General features: G+C 47.7%; 1 protein-coding gene across 1 annotated transcript in view; it reads right to left on the bottom strand.

Annotated features, from left to right (window-relative positions):
* Positions 1-7,899: 7,899 nt before the first annotated feature.
* aasdhppt (aminoadipate-semialdehyde dehydrogenase-phosphopantetheinyl transferase) overlaps positions 7,900-21,656 on the bottom strand; it is a 76,852-nt gene continuing 63,095 nt past the window's right edge. Inside the window, exon 4 of the mRNA XM_085999070.1 lies at positions 7,900-9,834. Within this exon, the coding sequence (XP_085855196.1) occupies positions 9,649-9,834 (186 nt within the window). The 3' untranslated portion in view covers positions 7,900-9,648. The remainder of the gene's footprint in view (positions 9,835-21,656) is intronic.

Genomic DNA, 21,656 nt, shown 5'->3' with positions numbered 1-21,656 from the left:
GGAGGCAGGGAGGGACGTAGAGGGCGGGGAGGGACGAGGAGGCGGTGAGGAACGAGGGGCGAGGGGGTGGGGAGGGCGAAGAGCTGGGGAGGGGCGAAGAGGGCGAGGAGGTGGGGAGGGCGAAGAGGGTGAGGTGGTGGGGAGGGGCGAGGGCGAGGAGGTGGGGAGGGGCGAGTGCGAGGAGGTGGGGAGGGGCGAGGGCGAGGAGGTGGGGAGGGGCGAGGGCGAGGAGGTGGGGAGGGGCGAGGGCGAGGGGGTGGGGAGGGGCGAGGGCGAGGGAAGGAGTGAGAGCAAGGAGGTGGGGAGGGCGAAGAGCTGGGGAGGGCGAAGAGCTGGGGAGGGGTGAAGAGGACAAGGAGGTGGGGAGGGCGAAGAGGTGGGGAGGGCGAAGAGGTGGGGAGGACCGAAGAGGCAGGGAGGGTGAAGCGGGGTGGAGGTGGGAGGGGCAAAGAGGGCAGGGAGGGCGAGGAGGTGAGGAGGGGCGAAGTGGGTGGGGAGGGCGAGGAGCTCGGGGGGCGAAGAGGTGGGGAGGGGCGAGGAGGCGGGGGGGCGAAGAGGGCAGGGAAGCGGGGAGGGGGAGGGCGAAAAGGGCGGGGAGGGGCGAAGAGGGCAGGGAGGCGGGGAGGGGCGAAGAGGAGCGAAGAGGGCAGGGAGGGGCGAAGAGGGCAGGGAGGGGCGAAGAGGGCTGAGGAGGCGCGAAGAGGCGGGGAGGGCCGAGGAGGCGGGGAGGGCCGAGGGGGTGGGGAGGGCCAAGGAGGCAGGGAGGGCCGGGGAGGGCCGTGGGGGCGGGGAGGGCAGAGGAGGAGGGGAGGGCAGAGGAGGCGTGGGCAGAGGCGAAGAGGTGGGCAAGGCCAAGGTGGGCCGAGTGGGCGGGGAGGGCCGAGGAGGTGGGGAGGGCCGAGGGGGCGGGGAATGTCGGCGAGGTGGTGGGAGAGGGCCAAGGAGCTGAGCCACGAGGGGGGAGGCGGTGAGGAGGTGGGAGGGACGGCGAGGAGGTGGGAGGGGGCCGAGGTGGTGGGAGGGGGCCGAGGTGGTCGGCCACGAGGGACAAGGGGCGCGGAGGTGGGGAGGGCGAGGGGGTGGGGAGGGCGAGGGGGTGGGGAGGGCGAGGGGGTGGGAGGGCGAGGGGGTGGGGAGGGCGAGGGGGTGGGGAGGGCGAGGGGGTGGGGAGGGCGAGGGGGTGGGGAGGGCGAGGGGGTGGGGAGGGCGAGGAGGTGGGGAGGGCGAGGAGGTGGGGCGGGGCGAAGAGGCGGGGAGGAACGAGGGCGAGGAGGTGGGGGGAGGGCGAGGGGGTGGGGAGGGCGAGGGGGTGGGGAGGGCGAGGGGGTGGGGAGGGCGAGGGGGTGGGGAGGGCGAGGGGGTGGGGAGGGCGAGGGGGTGGGGAGGGGAGGGCGAGGGGGTGGGGAGGGCGAGGGGGTGGGGAGGGCGAGGGGGTGGGGAGGGGAGGGCGAGGGGGTGGGGAGGGCGAGGGGGTGGGGAGGGCGAGGGGGTGGGGAGGGCGAGGGGGTGGGGAGGGCGAGGGGGTGGGGAGGGCGAGGGGGTGGGGAGGGCGAGGGGGTGGGGAGGGCGAGGGGCTGGGGAGGGCGAGGGGGTGGGGAGGGCGAGGGGGTGGGGAGGGCGAGGGGGTGGGGAGGGCGAGGGGGTGGGGAGGGCGAGAGGGTGGGGAGGGCGAGGGGGTGGGGAGGGCGAGGAGGTGGGGAGGGCGAGGAGGTGGGGAGGGCGAGGAGGTGGGGCGGGGCGAAGAGGCGGGGAGGAACGGAGGGCGAGGAGGTGGGGAGGGCGAGGGGGTGGGGAGGGCGAGGGGGTGGGGAGGGCGAGGGGGTGGGGAGGGTGAGGAGGGGCGAAGAGGCAGGGAGGGCGAGGAGGTGGGGAGGACCGAAGAGGGCGAGGAGGTGGGGAGGGGCGAAGAGGCAGGGAGGGCGAGGAGGTGGGGAGGACCGAAGAGGGCGAGGAGGTGGGGAGGGGCGAAGAGGGTGGGGAGGGTGAGGAGCTGGGGTGGGCGAAGAGGTGGGGAGGGGCGAGGAGGCGGGGAGGGCAAAGAGGGGCAAAGAGGGTTGGGAGGGGCGAAGGGGGCCGAGGAGGCGGGGAGGTTCGAGGTGGCGGGGAGGGCCGAGGAAGCGCAAAGAGGCGAGGAGGCGGGGAGGGACGAGGAGGCGGGGAGGGACGAGGAGGCGGGGAGGGGCGAGGAGGCGGGGAGGGGCGAGGAGGCGGGGAGGGGCGAAGAGGCGGGGAAGGGCGAAGAGGCGGGGAAGGGCGAAGAGGCGGGGAGGGGCGAAGAGGCGGGGAGGGGCGAAGAGGCGGGGAGGGGCGAGGTGGTGGGGAGGGGCGAGGTGGTGGGGAGGGGCGAGGTGGCGGGGCGGGGTGAGGTGGCGGGGAGGGGCGAAGAGGCGGGGAGGGGCGAAGAGGCAGGGATGGATGGTGAGGAGGTGCGAGGTGGTGGGGAGGGGCAAGGAGGTGGGGAAGAGGACAGAAAAGGGGACAGGGAAGTTGATAATAAAATGAAACTCAGCAAAATGAATTAAATAAAGATGTGCAATTCATTATTTTGAAGCAGCTGTCACATTTCTGGATGTTTTGCCCTTTTCCCATGCAATGGATCCAAAGAAGAGTTACTCTTGAAATGTGCTTCTAAGTTGAAGCTTGCTTTAAAGAGATTAGTTTCTCAGGACATCTCCATGCTGGGATGTGATTCAAAAATCAGACTAAGCATTTAGCTAAATGGACTCAGAAAACATTCCAACATACATTTTCACCATAGGAATTCGATGCCTCATTCTTTAGAACTTAGCACAGAGCTGATTAGAAGGGGTGGGGTTCTACAGCATCCAGGCAGATTTGATCGGCAGCTCTAGTAGCCAGCCCACAGCCCCAAAAGATTCGATAGAAAAATGAACAAACTTTATGAACAGGAAGTTTGGTCATTTTCCTCGTGCTGCAAGGGCAATCGGTCTTTTGGTAAAGGAAAGGCAGTAAGGCCCTTTGCTGTGGTGAAGCGGTTAGAAATGTTGAAGAATTAACTGGAAAATCGCTTTCTTAAGATAAGTAAGATGACCCATGTAAGTGGGGTAGTGTCACGTGTTAGTTATTTTAAAATCTTATGTGAATATAAATTGTACTGATCGAACAAAGCAATTTTGATTATATAATAGCAAAATACTGCAGATGCTGAAAATCTGAAATAACAACAGAAAATGCTGGAAATACTCAGCAGGCCAGGCAGCATCCGTGGAGAGAGAACCAGAGTTAACGTTTCAGGTCAAAGACCTTTCGTCAGATCTGGAAAAAGCTGGAGATGTAACAGATATTAAGCAGGTGCAGAGACAGGGGGGGGTTTAGGAGGGGAGGAAGGAATTGAAAGAACATCCTGTACTTTTGTAAGAGGCAGGAAAGTTAAAATGTGAGTGGCAAAAATCACACTGCATGAAAAATGGGGACAGGGATAACCTCATAGACCCCAACCCCGCACAGCCCGCTTCTACCTCCTTCCCAAGATCCACAGACAGGGCTGCCCTGGTAGACCCATCGGTTCAGCCTGTTCTTGCCCCACGGAACTTATCTCTTCCTATCTCGACTCTATTTTTTCTCCCCTTGTCCAGTCTCTTCCCACTTACATTCGCGACTCTTCCGACGCCCTCCATCACTAACAGTTTCCAGTTTCCTGGCCCCAACCGTCTCCTTTTCACTATGGACGTCCAATCCCTCGACATCTCCATTCCCCACCAGGACGGCCTTCTGGCGCTCCGCTTCTCCCTTGAACAGAGGCCCAACCAGTCCCCATCCACCACCACCCTCCTCCGCCTGGCTGAACTTGTTCTCACATTGAACAACTTCTCCTCTGACTCCACTCACTTCCTCCAAATTAAAGGTGTTGCTATGGGAACCCGCATGGGCCCTAGCTATGCCTGCCTGTTCATGGGATATGTGGAACATTCTTTGTTCCAGTCCTACTCAGGTCCCCTCCGATGACTGTATTGGTGCCGTTTCCTGCTCTCGCCCTGAACTAGATAAGTTCATTCACTTTACTTCCAATTTCCACCCTTCCCTCACCTTCACATGGTCCATCTCCAACTCTTCCCTTCCCTTCCTTGACTTCTCCGTCTCCATTTCTGGCGACCGGCTTTCGACAAACATCCACTACAAGCCACTGACTCCCACAGCTACCTGGACTACACTTCCTCCCACCCCGCTTCCTGTAAGGACTCTATTCCATTCTCCCAGTTTCTCCGCCGCATCTGTTCTGACAATGCCACCTTCCATACTAGTGCTTCCGACATGTCTTCCTTTTTCCTCAACCGAGGATCCCCCTCTACTGTGGTTGACACGGCCCTTGACCGTGTCCGTTCTATTTCCCGCACTTCTGCTCTCACCCCTTCCCCTCCCTCCCAGAACCATGATAGGGTTCCCCTTGTCCTCACCTTTCACCCCACCAGCCTCCACATTCAACGGATCATCCTCCGCCATTTCAGCCACCTCCAACGTGATCCCACCACCAAACACATCTTTCCCTCACCTCCCCTTTCAGCATTCCGAAGGGACCGCTCCCTCCGCGACACCCTGGTCCACTCCTCAATCACCCCCAACAGCCCTTCTCCTTCACCTGGCACCTTCCCGTGCAAGCGCAGGAGATGCAACACATGCCCTTTTACCGCCTCCCTTCCCACTGTCCAGGGCCCCAAACAACCCTTCCAGGTGAAACAGCGATTTACTTGCAATTCTTGCAATTTAATATACTGTATTCGCTGCTCACGATGCGGTCTCCTCTACATTTGGGAGATCAACGCAGATTGGGCGACCGCTTTGTGGAACACCTCCGTTCAGTCCGTAAGGGTGACTCTGAGCTTCCGGTCGCCTGTCACTTTAATTCACCGCTTCACTCCCACTCTGACCTCTGTCCTCGGCCTATTGCATTGTTCCAATGAAGCTCAACGTAAGCTCGAGGAACAGCACCTCATCTTTCGATTAGGCACTTTACAGCCTGCCGGACTCAACATTGAGTTCAACAATTTCAGATAATTATCCCTGCCCCCATTTTTCATGCAGTATGATTTTTGCCATTCCCATTTGCAACATTTTATCTTTCCTGTCTCTTACAAAAGTACAGGATGTTCTTTCTATTCCTTCCTCCCCTCCTAACCCCCACCCCCCTGTCTCTGCACCTGCTTAATATCTGTTACATCTCCAGCTTTTTCCAGTTCTAATGAAGGGTCCCAGATCTGAAATGTTAACTCTGTTTCTCTCTCCACAGATGCTGCCTGGCCTGCTGAGTATTTCCAGCATTTTCTGTTGTTATTTCAATTTTGATTATACCTACATTTCACCTTACTGTGGAATACAGCAGTTTGGAATATGAACCAAACTTCGCCTCATTTAGTGTTAACTTGGTGATGAAGTATATGCAGAAATCACTAGCACCATTGACTATCTGACCTTGATATTCCTCAGATTCTCTATATACTGACATTCCTCAGACTATATGCTGATGAGTACAAAGCTTCCAAAATGCAGATCTAGCAAAGTCGAATCAGTGGAAGGAGAACATAAACAGCCTTCAGAGTTGAAAAGATACCTGTACAAAGACATGGCTATCCAACAAGATTGCCAGGGATTGTTAGTGATACAATCCCGGGTTATGCTACCATAAAACAGATATATAGCAATGTGAGTCAACTCCCATAAAAGTAAGACACTCAGACCGCTTAAGGGAGTGTCTGATGTCACTGAACTCAAGAAAGTATCAAACAGACCTAAAATCATAACAGCATTACATAGAATAGGGAGAAACTGCACTAAATGATTTATAGAAAGTTGGCAATGGCAGGGGGAAATGAATTAAATAAATTGGAGATGAAATTAACAAAATGGTTTAAAGAAATGGGATAAATGAATTTAAGGTGCCTTACACATCAACAGAATTAAAAAGCGGCTTCCAGCAAGGAAATTGAATAAAAAGCAGACATCCATTGTGGAAATAAATAAATGAACAGCAGGCTTCCATTTGGGCGATAATAGAAACAGAGCGCTGCCACTGTGGAAAATAAACAAACAATGGACCTTTATTTACCTTTACCAATGAGGATATAGAATGCAAAATAGGGTAACAACTCGCTTCGCATAGCCAAGGACCCTGTCAATCTAAAATGGAGGATCCTGTCAGCATAAAATGGTGGTGAAATGTCGACATCGCTGAGTCACTTGCATATTGTAAGAAATGATCATGTTAACTCAAGAAACTGTGAAGGCAGCAGGAAGTAAAATAAAAGAAGCTAAACTGATCTGTGGCTGCTAATATGGCTGGCACCCCCGATGTCACACCTTGCTGGTGGAAACAGTGTAGGGCGGAGTGCAGAGGTTATACAGACAATAGGCGATCAGAAAACACATTACCATGATTGCAAACGCATTACCATAATGATTAGGTGATCATGAAACCATTACCAGCATATTTACTTAACTATAAACCATTCAGTGAAATGTGACTTCTTTGTTTCATACTGCCAGGCCAGGAAATCAAATTAAATGTATACGTGTACAGCTCGGGATTGGTGCAGACTGTACGATGTGTTAATGTCTTCTCAAATGCAAGTATAATAATGTGGCACACTGTATGAAAGATTGCTTGCTCTGGTTTAACCTGGCGGGACTCTTCTGGAGTCAGGACTGTGCTGTATCAGAGTAAGTCTCCCGGGATGACGGAATAAAAACTGTTGAACTCCACCAGTATTCGACTCAGTGTTTGTACTCAACCAGATTGAGGACCAAAAGAATCCGTTTCAACACCAACATGGTGGCTGGCTAACACAACAAAAACTCCGACAGTTCTGACGAAAGGTCATCGACCTGAAACACTAAACTCTGTTTCTCTCGCCACAGATGCTGCCTGACCTGCTGAGTATTTCCAGCATTCTCTGTTTTTATATTGTGAAAGCTCAGACTGCTCCGCAGTTACATTTGGTGGCTGGAGCCTGCAACTGCACACAGCCTCAATGTGGATTTTTTTAACCGATGACTCTTGGTATACTATACAACAGGTATTGCTTTAGCAGCTAATGTTAAGCGACATTTAACATTGAATGCAATTCAATAATTCAATGCAACTGTTGGCTTGAAAATCCTTTTCAAAGAAAGTTGCATATTTGTACTGGTATTTATGCTTGACTAATACTTCTGATCAGTCTTTGAAAATAGTGCAAATGCTATAGTAACTACCACAGCTTGAAATGTCAAGGACACAGCTTTGAAAATATTCAAGCTCAAGAGTAAATCATTCACTTTCAAGAATGCAAAGCATTTAGGATACAAAGCATAGAATAATAAATTATTGTATTTGCAGTGAACATTCTAAGTTTTAAAAACATCAATCCCTTGTGATATTGAAAACGGAATCCATGTTGGTTTAAAAAATAACTTTTTATATTTCCTCTAATTAAATTTAAGAACAAAATAAGTATATAATGTTATGGACAATTTCTCAACCTATTTAAATAGGTTCAAAAGGAGGCCAATTCACATATTTTCCTGGAATTTATAAATATGAATTTTGAGTTCATAGCAAACAGACTTTTTGAGGGTTGAACAATTTCAAAGAAACAATTTGCACAGATGCAATAAATACTTTTTGGTGGGGATTTGGCACAATGGGTTAGAAAAATAACCATTTCACCTTGGGATGTGCAATCAAATCTAACCTGTAAAGGTGGGATAAAAATCTTCATATTCACCCTGAGAAAGCAGCTTTATATAAAAAGGGAATGCATCAGTCATTTAGTTACAAATAGAATTCTCTGACAAACATTTTGAACCACACATAACATTTGTTACCGTATAATGATGTCAGGATGCCAGTAACTGCTGACAAAAATAGGTAGGAAATTGGAAATATCAACACAGGAAGACTATATCTAAATTGTCACAGTTTATTACTAGGGAACATAAATGATATTTTCTGCATGATAATGCTTTTCCTGCACAACAGCTGGTCTCCTGATATCAACACATGATGATAGCTCTGCACAGATTTTTTCTCTCCATTATATTTAACTAACTTCCAATCTGACTGTGTCAGATGTGGCTCTCGCCTCTGATTCAGAAGATTGTGGGTTCAAGTCCCACTCCAGGGACTTGAGCACATAAATCACTGCCATACGGAGTGGGTGCTGTACTGTCGGAGGTGCTGTCTTTCAGATGAGATGTTAAACTACCCTCTCAAGTATAAGATCCCATGGCACTTTCCAAAGAGGATTCTCCCCAGTGTTCTGACCAATATTTATCGCTCACCCAACATCACTAATATCTGGTCATCGTCTCATGGCTGTTTGTGGGACCTTGCTGTGCAAAAAATGGCTGCCTCGTTTCCTACATTATAACAGTGAATACCCTTCAAAAGTAAAAGACTACACTTCAAAAGGATTAGCTGTAAAGCACTTTGGGACATCCTAAGGTTGTGAAAGGTGCAAGTTCTTCTTTTCAGAAGATCATTTTTGTTTCTCAAAACGATGCCTTTGTTTCACTTTAGCTAATTGTTTGGCTCTAATTTTCCCTTTATACTTAAAGTACGTGCCTATCAGCAGTGGGAGCATTCAAGCTCAGGAAAATTGCATCTTCTTTAGCAAAAGCAGGATGGATTTTCATAAGTACTTGCTCCTTTATTATTTTCAACAGGTAAAGAACAGGTACCTGTCAACTTCATCTAACAGCCAAATTTACTTGTATAAAATTTAAATGTTCTCAAAGTTATCATAATCCTTTTAAAATGTGTATGTTAAAAATGGATTACTGGATAGTCATATTTATATAGCACATCATTGATATGTCTGAATGCTGTTCAGGTCTATTAAGTGTCTACAAGTTCCACTTCTGTGCATTCAGTTAACAAAGGAATTTACCACAACATGCAGCCCTGTTGGATTTCAATATGCTGCAATTTAACAACAACTTGTATAGCACCTCTAATGTAGAAAAACGTCCCAAAGCTTTTTACAGAAGCATAATCAGAGAAAGAATGGATTCTGGGTCAAAGGAGATAACAGGAGGAGTAAATAAAAGCTTGATCAACCAGGTGAGTTTTAAGGGGGAGTTTAAAAGTAGTAGAGGTGGTAAAGAGGCAGAGAGGTTTAAGGAAGTAATTCCAAAGCGTAGGGCCCAGATGGCTGAAGGTACAGCCACCAATGGTGAGGCGAAGAGGGGAGGATGTACAAGAGGCCAGAATAAGATAAATGGTGGGATCTGGGGAGAGGGAGTTTGCAGAGCTGGAGGAGGTGAAGGTTACTGATATAGGGCAGGACGAGGCCATGAAAGGATTTAAACACGAGAATAACCATTTTAAATTTGAGGTGTTGGGAGACCGGGAGCCAAAGTAGGTCAGTGAGGACAGGGGTGGAGTGTGAAACTTGGTGCAGGATAGGATACAGGCAGCAGAGTTTTGGATGAGCTAAAGTTAAATTTGTAGCTGAAGCTGAATTTAACCATACTTTTGCAGATAATCAAGAAAGGTGAAAGGCAATTCTGGATACCATTTACAAGCTGTTGAGTACCCAAAGTGGGAAAAACATAATTCTCAAGAACTTACATCCCTTACTCTCTTGAGCAAGTAAACAGAATCAGCAAGAATTTTTAATAAGATGATCACTAGTAAAAGTCAAGTTACTTTGTTTAATCTGCATTATGCAATCTTACTTCAAATGTCCATCCTTGTTCCTGTTCTCCATCCAAAAACATTATCGTCTCCTTAAAGACCTGCCCTTCTCGCAGATGTAATGGTGATGCATGGAATTCAATTCTCTGTAGATTAAATGCTACTCCAACTCCTATTGCCTTTATAAAGCTTTCTTTCAAAGTCTGTAAAATAAAAAATTGGAACTATTAGATTTTTCTAAATTGAAAATAAATTAAATATAAATAAACTCTGACAGTTAAGTGAATCTTAAAGTAGCATGAAACCATTTAGCATGATGTAGGAGATGTACTCACTCCAAGGTACTAATTATTTTAATATTAATACTGAATTAAGTGACACCTAGAAATCATATTAAACATAGCAGCAGTAAAATAAAATTACATCGAGTCTACAGCACAGAAACAGGCCATTCGGTCCAACTGGTCAATGCCGGTGTTTATGCTCTACATGAGCCTCCTCCCACCCCTCTTCATCTAACCCTATCAGCATATCCTTCTATTGCTTTCTCTGTCATGTGCTTATCTAGCTTCCCCTTAAATGCATCAGTGCTATTTGCCTCAACTACTCCTTTTGATAGCGAGTTCCACATTCTTACCACTCTTCGGATAAAGATGTTTCTCCTGAATTCCCTATTGGTGACGACCTTATATTTATGGTCCCTAGTTTTGGTCTCCCCCATAAGTGGAAACATCTTCTCTACGTCTACCTTATCAAACACCGTCATAATTTTAAAGACCTCTATTAGGTCACCCCTCAGCCTTCTTTCTAGAGAAAAGAGCCCCAGCTTGTTCAGCCTTTCCTGATACAGGAAACTTTGTGATACCCGGCACCGACGGGACCGAGCTGTTGCTGATCTATCAAAACTGCCGGACATACAAAGTTAATGTTGTAGCATACGGAGGTTTTCATCTCCGTATCTTACAACAAACACTGTTGCTTAGCAACAGCTTCTAAACAGTCAGCTGCAGCTGCAAGCGTCTCTAGCTGAAGCTGTTGCTATAGCTACAGACCTTGCAGTGCCTGACTGGGGGAAAAAAAGCAACGAGAACTAAAAAAACTTATAGAAAACGGCTCCTGATTTTTGCCGTTAGATCGAGTATTCCGGACATATAACCTCCGGATAAACCAAAGTTTCCTGTATGTATATCCTCAGTTCTGGTAACATCCTTTAAAATCTTTTTTGCACCTTCTCCAGTGCCTCTATATCCTTTATATAACATGGAGACCAGAACTGTGCACAGTACTCCAAGTGTGGTCTAACCAAGGTTCAATACAAGTTTAAACTAACTTATCTGCTTTTCAATGCTATCCCTCTAGAAATGAACCCATGTTTGCTTTTTTTTTAATGGCCTTATTAACCTGCATTGCTACTTTTAGTGATTTGTGTATCTGTAACCTTTGCTCCTCTACCCCATTTAGCCTCTTATTATCCAAGTAGTATGTAGCCTCCTTATTCTTCCTACCAAAATGTAACATTTATGGACCATCGGTTTCATATTACTGTAAATCTCTTTCCCATCCCACATAGATTACTGAAACATTCAAATTAAGCAGCAAAATAGTTAAAAGGAATGTCATAGAAACAAGACCAAATGCTCTCACCCCAATGTTTAAATTTAGCTGGCACAGAATTTGATTGACAATTTGACCAACTGTTCAAATTATGACACCAATATAATGACTAGGAAAGAAGTGCCAACAAGACTCAGGGATTTGGCTAGTCAGGAAGTCATTAATGATGATGATGATGATGAGCAAGTTCGTTACTATTCTTAGACACAGAAGCACAAGAAAGTCACTGTAGCCAAACATTTAAATTGTAGTTAAAGAATGCTTCTATCGTAATATGAGTGAAGTCAAAAGCTACCTTTAAAGATACAATTAATTTATTTTGGTTTAGAAGGTGGTGGTGAGCTGCCTTCTTGAACCACTGCAGTCTATGGGGTGAAGGTACTCCCACAGTCCTGTTTGGGAGGGAGTTCCAGGATTTTGACGCAGCGACGATGAAGGATCGGCGATATATTTCTAAGTCAGGATGGTGTGTGACTTGGAGGGGAACTTGCAGGTGGTGGTGTTCCCATGCGCCTGCTGCCCTTGTCCTTCTAGGTGGTAGAGGTTGCGGGTTTGGGAGGTGCTTTGAAAAAGCCTTGGCGAGTTGCTGCAGTGCATCTTGTAAATGGTACACACTGCAGCCACAGTACGCCGGTGGTGAAGGGAGTGAATGTTTAAGGTGGTGGATGAGGTGCCAATCAAATGGGCTGCTTTGTCCGGGATAGTGTCGAGCTTCTTGTGTGTTGTTGGAGCTGCACTCATCCAGGCAAGTGGAGAGTATTCCATCACACACCTGACTTGTGCCATGTAGGTGGTGGAAAGGCTTTGGGGAGTCAGGAAGTGAGACACTCGCTGCAGAATACCTAGCCTCTGTGGCTGTTCTATACTTGTATGCTAGGCTTAACAAATTGTTTTGATGAATGAAACCATTGCCTATTAGAAACAATTCAGAATGCATTTATAATACTGTAGCTTTCAACAAGCATCTACCTCTCCACTATATGAAAGAAGAAATTGAAATAAGTCTTTCTGGAAAAGGAGTAAAAGATTAGCAATACAAGGTATTTTCAGCCAAGTCTGAACTGTAGTAGTCAGACTGCTTTAGATGAGAGAGAGATTTGAATCAGTGTCGCAAACCAGAGAAGGGGTTAATTGCTCATCACCTACAGAAAGGACCAGAACCATACTTGAATTGCATCATTTAATTTTTAAATACAAGAGGTGAAGTTGATAAAAACTAATAAAAAAGGATAATTGCTTTCATAGTTAAAGGCATAGAGCACAAAACAAAGCAGTAATGCTAAATTTATATAAATTATTGGTTAGTCCATAGTTACAACATTGTGTCCAGTTTTGCTTGCCCTTTGTTACGACAGATGTCAGGACCATAGAGAGGATACAGAAGAAATGCAGATGAAAGCAGTTATGAGGAGGTCTTACAGAAACTGGGGCCATATTCACTAGAACTGATGAGATTGGAAAGAGGTGTTTAAATTTTTGAGGGGTTTTGTGATGGTAAATAGGGAAAAACTATTTCCATTGATTGGTGAGTCAGAAACTAGAGGTCATAATTCATCACCAAAAGAACAAAAGGGAGAGGACAGGCGATTTTATTTAATACAGAAATTTGTTAGGGTATGGAATCCCATGCTCGAAGCAGTAGTGGAATGAGAATCCATAATAGCTGTTAAAAGTGAAGTGGATAAATATTTATTTAATGGTGTATGGGTGAAGGCAGGGCAATGGGACTCAGTAGATAGCTCTTCCAGAGAGTCAGCACAGGAGCGATGGGTGTGTGATACCTTTCTGTGTTGTGATATTCAATGATTCTATGTTATAAAATTAAGCCTTTGGTAGAATATCATTTAAGTTAATTCTGAGAGTTCTCCGCTCATTATTGAAGTTTAATTGTTCCCTCAGGTTATATTAATACTGATCACAGCTAGAACTCCACCACTTGATCTGAAAGCTGGGGTTGCAGGGCTTGCTGCATAGTCATTAGTAATCTAGAATCCAAAACAGAAATGTCAGATTAGATCAGGAAAATTGTGGTCCGAACCAAACAAAACTGGCGGCTCACCACCACCTTCTCAAGGGCAATTAGGGATGGGTAATAAATGCTGGCCTTGCTAGCGACGCCCACATCCCATAAAGGAATATTAAAAACAATACACAACAGAGCTGTGAGCATCTGAAAAAGATAGGTTGATGTATTTTTATTTTTTCAGATGCTGACTGCTGTGATTTCCAAATTTTTTTTAATAAGGTTTTCAGATTTAAAGTAATTGTAGTTTTCAAAAATATTTTTATTTAGATTAACAAAGTACGTCTGTGGTACTCCTAAGGCAGAATCACCATACCTCATTTGTTAAAGCCCTAAAGTAGTCTTCCTTTATGGACCTCCTGAACAGATCATGTAACAGAGGGTATAAAAAAAATTACTGGCCATTATTATTTCTGCAGTAAAACAAATGAAAATGTTGCAGTTTTTCCCCATTAAACTACTTTTAAAGGAAGTCTAATTGCTAAAAACAAAAATTCCCTACAAGGTTTACGTTCAATTTATCTACCAGCACTTAAAGCAGGATAGTGCAAATTATTTTTGAACATTCAGTCATTTGGAGACAAGTGTAATCAAAGTAACACTATGATCACTGAATGAATCAATACACATTGCCCATCTATACAATTCTAAGCAATTTGTGTAAAGAATTTCTGCAGTAAAGAAAAAGTTTCAACCCTAATAACTGGAGTTAGGGTTGAGTGGTACGCACAAAATAGTCAAAACAAAATTGGAGAATTAGAATCATTAATAACTGTAGAGTGATATGATATAGTGGCTATAACAAAGATGTGGCTTAAGTTTGGACAGGACTGGGAACTTAATATTCCTGGTTATAACATTTTTAGGAAATGTAGCCCGTAGCGGCTCCCGGCCAGGAAAAACTGCCATGAGAGGAGGGCCAACTCTATTCTATGAGTCTGTACAGCATGAGTGGCCAACCACCTCATGATACTGGCTCTCAGGTTCTTTTTTATTCGTTTATGGGATGTGGGCATCGCTGGCAAAGCCAGCATTTATTGCCCACCCCTAATTGCCCTTGAGAAGGTGGTGGTGAGCCACCTTCTTGAACCACTGCAGTCCGTGTGGTGAAGGTACACCCACAGTGCTGTTAGGGAGGGAGTTCCAGGATTTTGACCCAACGATGATGAAGGATCGGCGATATACTTCTAAGTCAGGATGGTGTGTGACTTGGAGGGGAACTTGGAGGTGGTGGTGTTCCCATGTGCCTGCTGCCCTTGTCCTTCTCGGTGGAAGAGGTCGCGGGTTTGGGAGGTGCTGCTGAAGAAGCCTTGGCAAGTTGCTGCAGTGCAGCTTGTAGATGGTACACACTGCAGCCACGGTACGCCGGTGGTGGAGGGAGTGAATGTTTAAGGTGGTGGATGGGGTGCCAATCAAGCAGGCTGCTTTGTCCTGGATGGTGTTAAGCTTCTTGAGTGTTGTTGGAGCTGCACTCATCCAGGCAAGTGGAGAGTATTCCATCACACTCCTTACTTGTGCCTTGTAGATGGTGGAAAGGCTTTGGGGCGTCAGGAGATGAGACACTCGCTGCAGAATACCTAGCCTCTGACCTGCTCTTGTTGCCACAGTATTTTATGTGGCTGGTCCAGTTAAGTTTCTGGTCAATGGTGACCCCCAAGATATTGATGGTGGGGGATTCGGCGATGTTAATACCGTTGAATGTCAAGGGTAGGTGGTTAGACTCTCGCTTGTTGGAGATAGTCATTGCCTGGCACTTGTGTGGCACGAATGTTACCTGCCACTTATCAGCCCAAGCCTGAACGTCGTCCAGGTCTTGTTGCATGCGGGCATGGATTGCTTCATTATTTGAGGAGTTGTGAATGGCGCTGAACACTGTGCAGTCATCAGCAAACATCCCATTTCTGACCTTATGTTGGAGGGAAGGTCATTGATGAAGCAGCTGAAGATGGTTGGGCCTAGGACACTGCTCTGAGGAACTCCTGCAGCGACGTCCTGGGGCTATGATGATTGACCTTCAAACACCGCAACCATCTTTCTTTATGCTAGGTATGATTCCAGCCAGTGGAGAGTTCCCTCCACCACCCCCCCACCGATTCCCATTGACTTCAGTTTTACTAGGGCTCCTTGATGCTATGCTCGGTCAAATGCTGCCTTGATGTCAAGGGCAGTCATTCTCACTTCACCTCTGGAATTCAGCGCCTTTGTCCATGTTTGGACCAAGGCTGTAATGAGGTCGGGAGCGGAGCAGTCTTGGTGGAACCCAAACTGGGCATCCGTGAGCAGGTTATTGGTGAGTAAGTGCCGCTTGATAGCACTTTCGATGACACCTTCCATCACTTTGCTGATGATTGAGAGTAGACTGATGGGGCGGTAATTGGCCAGGTTGGATTTGTCCTGCTTTTTGTGGACAGGACATACCTGGGCAGGTTTCCACATTGTCAGATAGATGCCAGTATTGTAGCTGTACTGGAACAGCTTGGCTAGAGGCGCGGCTAGTTCTGGAGCACAAGTCTTCAGCACGATAGGCAGGATGTTGTCGGGGCCCATAGCCTTTGCTGTATCTAGTGCGCTCAGCCATTTCTTGAGATCACGTGGAGTGAATCGAATTGGCTGAAGACTGGCTTCTGTAATGGTGAGGACCTCAGGAGGAGGTCGATATGGATCATCCACTCGGCCCTTCTGGCTGAAGATGGTTGCAAATGCTTCAGTCTTGTCTTTTGCACTCACGTGCTCCACCATCATTGAGGATGGGGATATTCATGGAGTCTCCTCCTCTCGTTAGTTGTTTAATGGTCCACCACCATTCACAACTGGATGTGGCAGGACTGCAGAGCTTTGATCTAATCCATTGATTGTGGGATCGCTTAGCCCTGTCATAGCATTATGCTTCCGCTTTTTTAGCATGCATGTAGTCCTGTGTTGCAGCTTCCCCAGGTTGGCACCTCATTTTTAGGTACGCCTGGTGCTGCTCCTGGCATGCTCTTCTACACTCCTTATTGAACCAGGGTTGGTCCCCTGGCTTGATGGTAATGGTAGAGTGAGGGATATGCCGGGCCATGAGTGCGAGGTCAGCAGAGAGTGCTGTGAGTTTGGGTAAGTGTGAGAGTTCTTTAATTGTTATTTCTCTTTAAATCATTCTTGATAAGATTACTTAAGCAGTTTAAGTAAAGGGGAAAAGTTAAGTATTTGGGATTCTGTTGGTTTAAGAAGAGTAAAACAAGGTTACACTGCAGTAGGAGTAAATTGGCACAGCAGGCAGTGAAAACCAGTTTTCTAACCAATCAGCAGGGGTGACTCATTTGGCTGTAAACAAACAAACAGTATAAAAAGACCATTGCTAGTGCGAGGTCAGCAGAGAGTGCTGTGAGTTAGGGTAAGTGGGGTGTTAGGTGCTCTTTTCAAACTTTAACTCTGTGGGTTGCAGTTAATAAGGCCTTTCTGGTGCAGAGTGACTGTTGGTGAACCATTTAACTGGTGTAATTAGAGGGATTGATTTAATTTAAATCCAATAAATTAAAGGGGATACTAGCATCTATAATCGGGCAGAGGGTGTCCATAACTAACAATAAAAAATTTAATTAATTACATAGAATGGAGCAGGTGATGTGTTACTGTTGCGAGATGTGGGAGCCGGTGAACCCCATTGAGGCTCATGGTGATTACATCTGTGACAAGTGTCTGCTGCTACAGGAACTCCAGCTCCGTGTTGATGAGCTGGAGTCTGAGCTTCAGACACTGCGACACATCAGGGAGGGGGAGAAGTTCCTGGACTCTGTGTTTCAGGAGCTGGTCACACCTATGAAGTTAATTAATTCAGATGTAGCCCATGGTCAGGGACAGGACGGTGTGACTATGAGTGAGGCAGGTACGGGGATCCAGGAGGTAGTGTTGGAGGAGCCGCAGCCCTTGCTCTTGTCCAACAGGTTCGAAGTTCTTACTCCCTGTGGGGACAGGAGCAGGGACTGCAGGGAGGATGAGCAACCTGGCCACAGCACCGTGGAACAGGGGGCCATTCAAGAAGGGGGAGGAAATAGAAATGTTGTAGTGGTAGGGGATAGTATTATTAGGGGGATAGATAGAGTTCTCTGCAGCCGAGAGCGAGAGTCCTGTAGGCTGTGTTGCCTACCCGGTGCCAGGATTAAGGACATCTCCTCTGGGCTGGAAAGAAACTTGCAGTGGGAGGGGGTGGATCCAGTTGTCGTGGTCCATGTTGGTATAAACGACGTAGATAGGACTAGGAAGCCGGTTCTGTTAAAGGAGTATGAGCAGCTAGGGGTCAAATTAAAAAGCAGAACCACAAGGGTAATAATCTCTGGATTATTACCTGAGCCACGAGCGAATTTGGCTAGGACAAATAAAATTAGAGAGTTAAATGCGTGGCTCAAAGACTGGTGTGGGAGAAATGGGTTTTGCTTCCTGGGACACTGGCACCAGTACTGGGGCAGGAGGGAGCTGTTCCGTTGGGACGGGCTTCACTTGGCCAGTGCTGGGGCTAGAGTCCTTTCAGATCATATAGCTAGGGCTGTAGAGAGGGCTTTAAACTAACTAGTGGGGGGGAGGTTCCTAGAGAGCAAATAATAAAAATGACAACAGAGAAGGTCATAGACTTAGGTAGCAGTGGGGAAATTAAAAACCAGAGCGTGTCAGGAAGGGGCAGAAGGTATGGAGTAAAAGGTAAAGTAATAAAAAGGGCAAAAGCAGGAACTAAGTGTCACAAAACATATTTGAAAGTTCTCTATCTGAATGCACGTAGCATTTGTAACAAAATAGACGAGTTAATGGCACAAATAACTACATATGGGTATGATCTTGTGGCCATTACAGAAACATGACTGCAGGGTGACAATGCCTGGGAATTAAACATACCAGGTTATTTAACGATCAGGAAGGACAGGCAGGTAGGAAGGGGAGGTGGGGTGGCTATGTTAATAAAGGAAGGAATCACTGTAATACAGAGAAATGATATTGGGTCAAAAGATCAGGATAATGAAACAGTTTGGGTGGAGATAAGGAATAATAAGGGGAAAAAAACACTAGTGGGCGTAGTCTATAGGCCTCCGAACAGTTGCAACTCTGTTGGACGGAGTATCAATCAGGAAATAGTTGAGGCTTGTAATAAGGGAACATCTATAATTATGGGGGATTTTAACTATCATATTAATTGGACAAATCAAATTGGGCAGGGCTGCCTTGAGGATGAGTTCATTGAGTGTATTAGGGATGGGTTTCTTGAGCAGTATGTAACTGAACCAACCAGGGGGCAAGCAACCTTAGATCTGGTCCTGTGTAACGAGACAGGATTAATTAAAAATGTCCTAGTAAAGGATCCCCTTGGAATGAGTGACCATAACATGGTTGAATTCCATATTCAATTAGAGGGTGAGAAGGTTGGATCTCAAACAAGCGTGCTAAGCTTGAATAAAGGAGACTATGAAGGTATGAGAGCGGAATTGAGTAGAGTGGATTGGGAAAATAGATTAAAGGGTAAGACGATACATGATCAGTGGTGTACATTTAAGGAGTTATTTTACAACTTCCAAAAAATATATATTCCACTGAGAAGAAAAGGGTGTAAAAGAAAAGACAGCCATCCGTGGCTAAGTAAAGAAATTAAGGATAGTATTCGACTAAAAACAAGGGCATATAAGGTAGCCAAATCTAGTGGGAGGATAGAGGATTGGGAAAACTTTAAAAGACAGCAAAAAATAACAAAAAGATTGATTAAGAAAGGGAAGATAGATTATGAAAGTAAATTAGCAAAAAATATAAAAACAGATAGTAAGAGTTTTTATCTATCTATCGATCTATATATATATATATAAACGGATCGATCTGTCTGTCTGTCTATCTGTCTGGCTATCTGTCTGTCTGTCTATCTGTCTGTCTGTCTATCTGTCTGTCCTTCGGTGTGTGTCTGTCCGGCTATGCACTCGAAAGTTATAGAGCGTACTTACACGTGCGTTACATCAAAAGAAAGCTTACGATTCCAAAACGGTCGTAAGCATATTTACGTTTCGGCCGGACAAAAATTGCGCCCGCGGTATCCAAAAAACATTCAAAATTCCGCTCATTAGCATCTCATTATCCGCTCATTAGCGATAGAGTGACGTCGAGGTCGACCAATCGTACGCCGGGTTCCTGGCGCGTGCGGGCGGGCCCTCCTACAGTCGAGTGACGGGACGATTGACCAATCCTACGCTTCCGTGACCTGACGGTCGACCAATCGGTGTGTGTGTGGGCGGGCCTTATCGTTCTGAACCGAGGTGAGTGTCAGCCATCTTGATTCCATTCTTTTTCCCGCTTACTGCGTTTTACTTTTCAAACCTACATTTCCAGCAAAAAAAAATTGCTTTTATTAAATTGTTTTTAAAAAAACTTCATTCATTTGTAAATATTTTCTCTAACCTGAAGATTCTTTTTCCTACCTTTCCCCGTTTTTGTAAGGCCTCAGAACCTAGGCCTCAAAGCCTGGGCCTCTCCTGCCCAGCCACGCCCGAGCTAGGTAATTGTCCCACGGCTTCTGCTAAGCTCCCCCCCGCCCCGTCGCCACGTTACCCAGGGCAACGGCGTCAGCCACGAGGGTCACGGGACATACCCAGGGTGCGCGCGCAGCAGGAGCAGCTGAGACACGGCGTCTCTCTCTGTTCCCCGCTCAGCTCGGGCGGGGGGGGGGGGCGGGGCTCTCGGGAGTGCGGATCTCGGGCGGGGCTTGGAGAGCGGGAAGGGTTACCCCGGCAACTGGGCCCGCCGGCCGTCTCTCACAGCCGCAATCGGCGGTCTTGAAGCCAGCTCGGGAGGGCGGGGCTCCGGAGAGCGGGAGGCCAGTGCTTGGGAGGGCGAGGCTCGGGACATCGGGGGGGCGGGGCTCGCGACATCGTGGGACGGGAGATCGGGGGGCGGGACATCGGGAGAGGGAGATCGGGGGGCGGGACATTGGGAGATCGGGGGGCGGGACATCGGGAGATGGGACATCGGGAGTTCGGGGGGGGCGGGACATTGGGGGGCGGCACATCGGGAGACGGGAGATCGGGGGGCGGGACATCGGGAGATCGGGGGGGCAGGGGTCGGGGACTCCCCCTCTCCTCCTCCCCCCCATGCTCCCCCCTCCCTCCCCCCCTTGCCCCCTCCTCCCCCTCCCTTCCCCCCTTCCCCCATTCCCCCCCTCCTCTCCTCCCCTCCCCTCTCCCCCCCTTCCCCCCAGTCACGCTCTCTCTTCCCCCCAGTCGCTCTCTCTCTTCCCCCCAGTGGCTCTCTCTCCCCCTCCAGTCGCTCTCTCTCTTCCCCCCGTCGCTCTCTCTCTTCCCCCCCAGTCGCTCTCTCTTCCCCCCCAGTCGCTCTCTCTCTTCCCCCCCAGTCGCTCTCTCTCTTCCCCCCCAGTCGCTCTCTCTCTTCCCCCCCAGTCGCTCTCTCTCTTCCCCCCCAGTCGCTCTCTCTCTTCCCCCCCAGTCGCTCTCTCTCTTCCCCCCCAGTCGCTCTCTCTCTTCCCCCCAGTCGCTCTCTCTCTTCCCCCCAGTCGCTCTCTCTCTCTCTTCCAACAACGACATGCCCCCGAAAAAGCCTCGGCACTGCCGGGCACTTCAGCTGGTAGTTATATAAAAAGAAAAAGGGTGGCTAAAGTAAATGTTGGTCCCTAAGAGGATGAGACCGGGAAATTAGTGGTGGGAAATATGGAGATGGCAAAAACACTGAATGAATATTTTGTATCAGTCTTTACAGTAGAGGACACTAAGAATATCCCAACACTGGACAAACAGGGGGCTATAGGGGGGAGGAGCTAAACACGATCAAAATCACTAAGGAAGTGGTACTCGGTAAAATAATGGGACTCAAGGCGGATAAATCACCTGGACCGGATGGCTTACATCCTAGGGTCTTGAGGGAAGTGGCGGTAGGGATTGTGGATGCATTGGTAATAATTTTCCAGAACTCCCTGGACTCGGCAAAGGTCCCGGCAGACTGGAAAACTGCTAATGTAACACCCTTATTTAAAAAGGGCAGTAGACAGAAGGCTGGAAACTATAGACTGGTTAGCCTAACATCTGTGGTAGGTAAAATTTTGGAGTCCATTATTAAGGAGACAGTAACAGGACATTTGGATAATCATAATTTAATAGGACAAAGTCAGCATGGTTTTATGAAGGGGAAGTCATGTTTGACAAATTTGCTGGAGTTCTTTGAGGAAGTGACATATAGAGTGGATAAAGGGGAACCAGTGGACATAGTGTATTTAGACTTCCAAAAGGCATTTGACAAGGTGCCACACAAAAGATTATTGCTTAAGATAAAAAATCACGGGATTGGGGGTAATATTCTGGCATGGATAGAGGATTGGCTATCTAATAGAAGGCAGAGAGTTGGGATAAATGGTTCATTCTCAGACTGGCAATC

The sequence above is a fragment of the Somniosus microcephalus genome, chromosome 10, assembly GCF_052327205.1.
Source record: "Somniosus microcephalus isolate GS21.2 chromosome 10, FLI_Smic_1.0, whole genome shotgun sequence".
NCBI classification, from domain to species: Eukaryota; Metazoa; Chordata; class Chondrichthyes; order Squaliformes; family Somniosidae; genus Somniosus; species Somniosus microcephalus.
The sequence above is the reverse complement of the archived record's forward strand: the minus strand, read 5'-3'. Positions and strand labels throughout refer to the sequence as shown.